Here is a 3,071-nt window from a genome sequence, read left to right as displayed (position 1 = left end):
TGTGCGTGGGTTTTGCAACTGAATATTTAACAGTAGTTTACTGGTACCGACAATAGCTAAAGTAACTCAGAATATTAAGGCTAATTCTTATTTGGATTAATAATGCACATGAAAACAGTATTTGTGATGTACTTCTTATATCTGTTAAAGCTTTAAGTAATACAATACCCATTATGCTCCAATTCACAAAACTTGAGTATTTTTATATGTATTCTACAAATCTACAATATGTTTATAAAACAATTTCTGCTGGTTTCCGACTTAAATAAATCCAGGCTAGCATCATGATTGGAGTATTTTTCTGCAGTTTTGATTCAGTGTAGTATTTCCACATAACGGTGACGAGACTGACCAATGAGAGGAACTCCTTGATTGTTATTGTAACAATCGTAGCAGCAACCATGCGTCACAAAACCTTTATCGACTGGACACAGGTGGCCACACCGATGACACTTGTCTTGCTGTGATTCTGAAGATTGAATAAATGATAGGTGGTCATATACAAAGCGTAGTAACCAGTTCTCAAATTAAATATTTTGAAAGATCCGGTAGAAATTAAGCGCCTATTTATGACATAAAAAATCAACCTGAGGCAAGTTTTAAAACTTCTTAATAACTTCTCATTACATACTTCTGTTTATAATCAACGGGTATAACGTACAGAACTATTTAACCTAATAAAAAAATAAATGTCAATAATTAAGTTTGGAGTTCATTGGAAGTTAATTTTTATTTTTAAGTAAATCTAGACAAGAAAGGCGTTAGGACTTAATTTTATCAATTTAGTGGAATCTGTAATGTTGAAACTATTATATACACTTTCATTGTCATGGATTAGAATTTTTTGTCATTGATAGTTTAACTCTTTTTGTTCCGAAGAAACGAAAGGAGTTAATCATCGTTAACTCATCTTCAACCCTGATGATAACCTACAGAAAGAAAAGTTTACACTTGAATGTTGCATGCTTGTCTTATTATGTTTTTCTTTGTTTATTGTACTCTCTTGATAAGGTTTTGTGGTATTTGTAAATCTTACCTTCGTGAGTTTTTAAATGGGAACGCAGGTTACACGCCAGGGCAAACTTCTTATGACATACCTTGCAAACGTGAGGTTTATCTCCTAATGGAAGAAAAGGAACTGTTAGAGAATTTTGTACCAATTGAAATATATAAAATAGAACGTTAGCTGGGTATTTTATGTTACAGAAAAGGAACTGTTAGAGAATTTTGTACCAATTGAAATATATAAAATATAACGTTAGCTGGATATTTTATGTTATAGAAAAGGAACTGTTAGAGAATTTTGTACCAATTGAAATATATAAAATAGAACTGTAACATAAAATACCCAGCTAACGAAAAGGAACTGTTAGAGAATTTTGTACCAATTGAAATTTATAAAATAGAACGTTAACTGGGTGTTTATGTTACAGAAACTTATCTGTTATGGAAAAGAAACGTTAGGGAATTTGATATTAAATCAAATACATGTAATGTAACTTGAATTAGTCTTCATATTTATTCTACATCAATCAATTCACCAAACATTCTTTTTGCTCAGCTACTACTAAATTAGCCTTTGTTTGTTAATAATTTTGCGTAAGCCTACTCGAGGGCTGTTTGCGATAACTGTCCTTAATTTTGAAGGCAGCTAGTCAACACCACCCATCGCCAACTCTTGGGCTACTTTTGACCAACGAATAGTGGGATTGACCATCACATTATACCGCCCTCATGACTGAATGGGTGAGCATGTTCGGAGACGGGATTCACTAAAGTAGTCACAAAAAGTTTAATTTTAGACATGGTGGTGTTTTAAACATGATTTCGTACTACCTGTGTGAAGAAGCAGATGATTTTTGTGATTTGTCTGCTTGCTGAATCCACGACCACATACGTGACACTTGAATGGCCAGGAGCCGTTGTGAATGTACATGTGACTCTTCAGGTCTCCAGGAGTCGGAAACGACTTCACACATAGATTGCATTTATGTGGTTTTTCCTGAAGGAAACAGCGTTATTAGCAGAGATAGATCTACAACACATGTAAAAGTCAGCAATAAGCACACACATACATATATATACACGTGTATACATATACAATGAAAATAATGCCATCGAGTGATACAGTAGTATTTATTAATAATGGCTAATTAAACAAGGTTTAACAGATACTAAGTTCTTACAAGTATTCTCTGTTATTGTCGATCAAGGTAGCCAAACAGTTATTGGGGGTCCGAAGTTTTGGTTAATATAATTAGTTGGTCCATTGCCATGCGCTATAATGGCAACTGCATCTCTAATTTTCTCGTTTTTGTATCTCCAGTCTTATCTATTTTATTAAAATTATTAAAGAAAACATTGCTACCTTTGTCCATACATTTAAAAGTGATAGCAGTGATGTTAATGTTCTCATGTTCCTTATTTTCGCTTACTCTTTGTGCTACATATTGCGCCAAGTTTTTAATCTTAATAAGAAAATAATACACTAATGAACTATGAGCAATAATCCGACAGTTTTCCTTGAAATTCAAAAGCAATATATGCTTTACATTGGGTCTAAGTTAGAGCCTAGTTAAAAAAGAGTGAATTGCCAAACCTATTTCTGTTTCATTATCTGTATACTGTTAATATTACTACCGTAAGTATTAATGTGTTTGTAATGCACACTTCTTTGGATGACAAGAAATGTTTAGCATCTTCTTCCTTTCACTCTGTGTTTACTGACTGGGTAAATTCTGAAAGTTGTTTATTTTTATGTAGTTGTATTCAGAGAATGAGTAAGCGTGAGTGTAACTTACAAATGTACAAAATTTTTCATCCCTATTTTTTGTAAGTATTAATGTATTTGTAAAGCACATTTTCCGTAAGTATTAATGTGTCTGTAAAGCACATTTTACATAAGTATTAATGTGTTTGTAAAGCACATTTTCCGCAAGTATTAAGGTGTTTGTAAAGCACATTTTCCGCAAGTATTAATGTGTTTGTAAAGCACATTTTCCGTAAGTATTAATGTGTTTGTAAAGCACATTTTCCGTAAGTATTAATGTGTTTGTAAAGCACATTTTCCG

General features: G+C 32.7%; 1 protein-coding gene across 1 annotated transcript in view; it reads right to left on the bottom strand.

Moving 5' to 3' along the window:
• Nucleotides 1-261: 261 nt before the first annotated feature.
• The window catches only part of LOC106474370 (zinc finger protein 391-like), a 30,161-nt gene continuing 27,351 nt past the window's right edge, over nt 262-3,071 (bottom strand). The window contains exons 6-8 of the mRNA XM_013935061.2: nt 1,837-2,002; nt 1,037-1,120; nt 262-469 (exon numbers count right to left, since the gene is read on the bottom strand). Coding sequence (XP_013790515.1) covers nt 315-469; nt 1,037-1,120; nt 1,837-2,002 — 405 coding nt within the window. The 3' untranslated portion in view covers nt 262-314. The remainder of the gene's footprint in view (nt 470-1,036; nt 1,121-1,836; nt 2,003-3,071) is intronic.

This window comes from Limulus polyphemus, unplaced genomic scaffold, assembly GCF_000517525.1.
Source record: "Limulus polyphemus unplaced genomic scaffold, Limulus_polyphemus-2.1.2 Scaffold7129, whole genome shotgun sequence".
Lineage (NCBI taxonomy): Eukaryota > Metazoa > Arthropoda > Merostomata > Xiphosura > Limulidae > Limulus > Limulus polyphemus.
The sequence above is the reverse complement of the archived record's forward strand: the minus strand, read 5'-3'. Positions and strand labels throughout refer to the sequence as shown.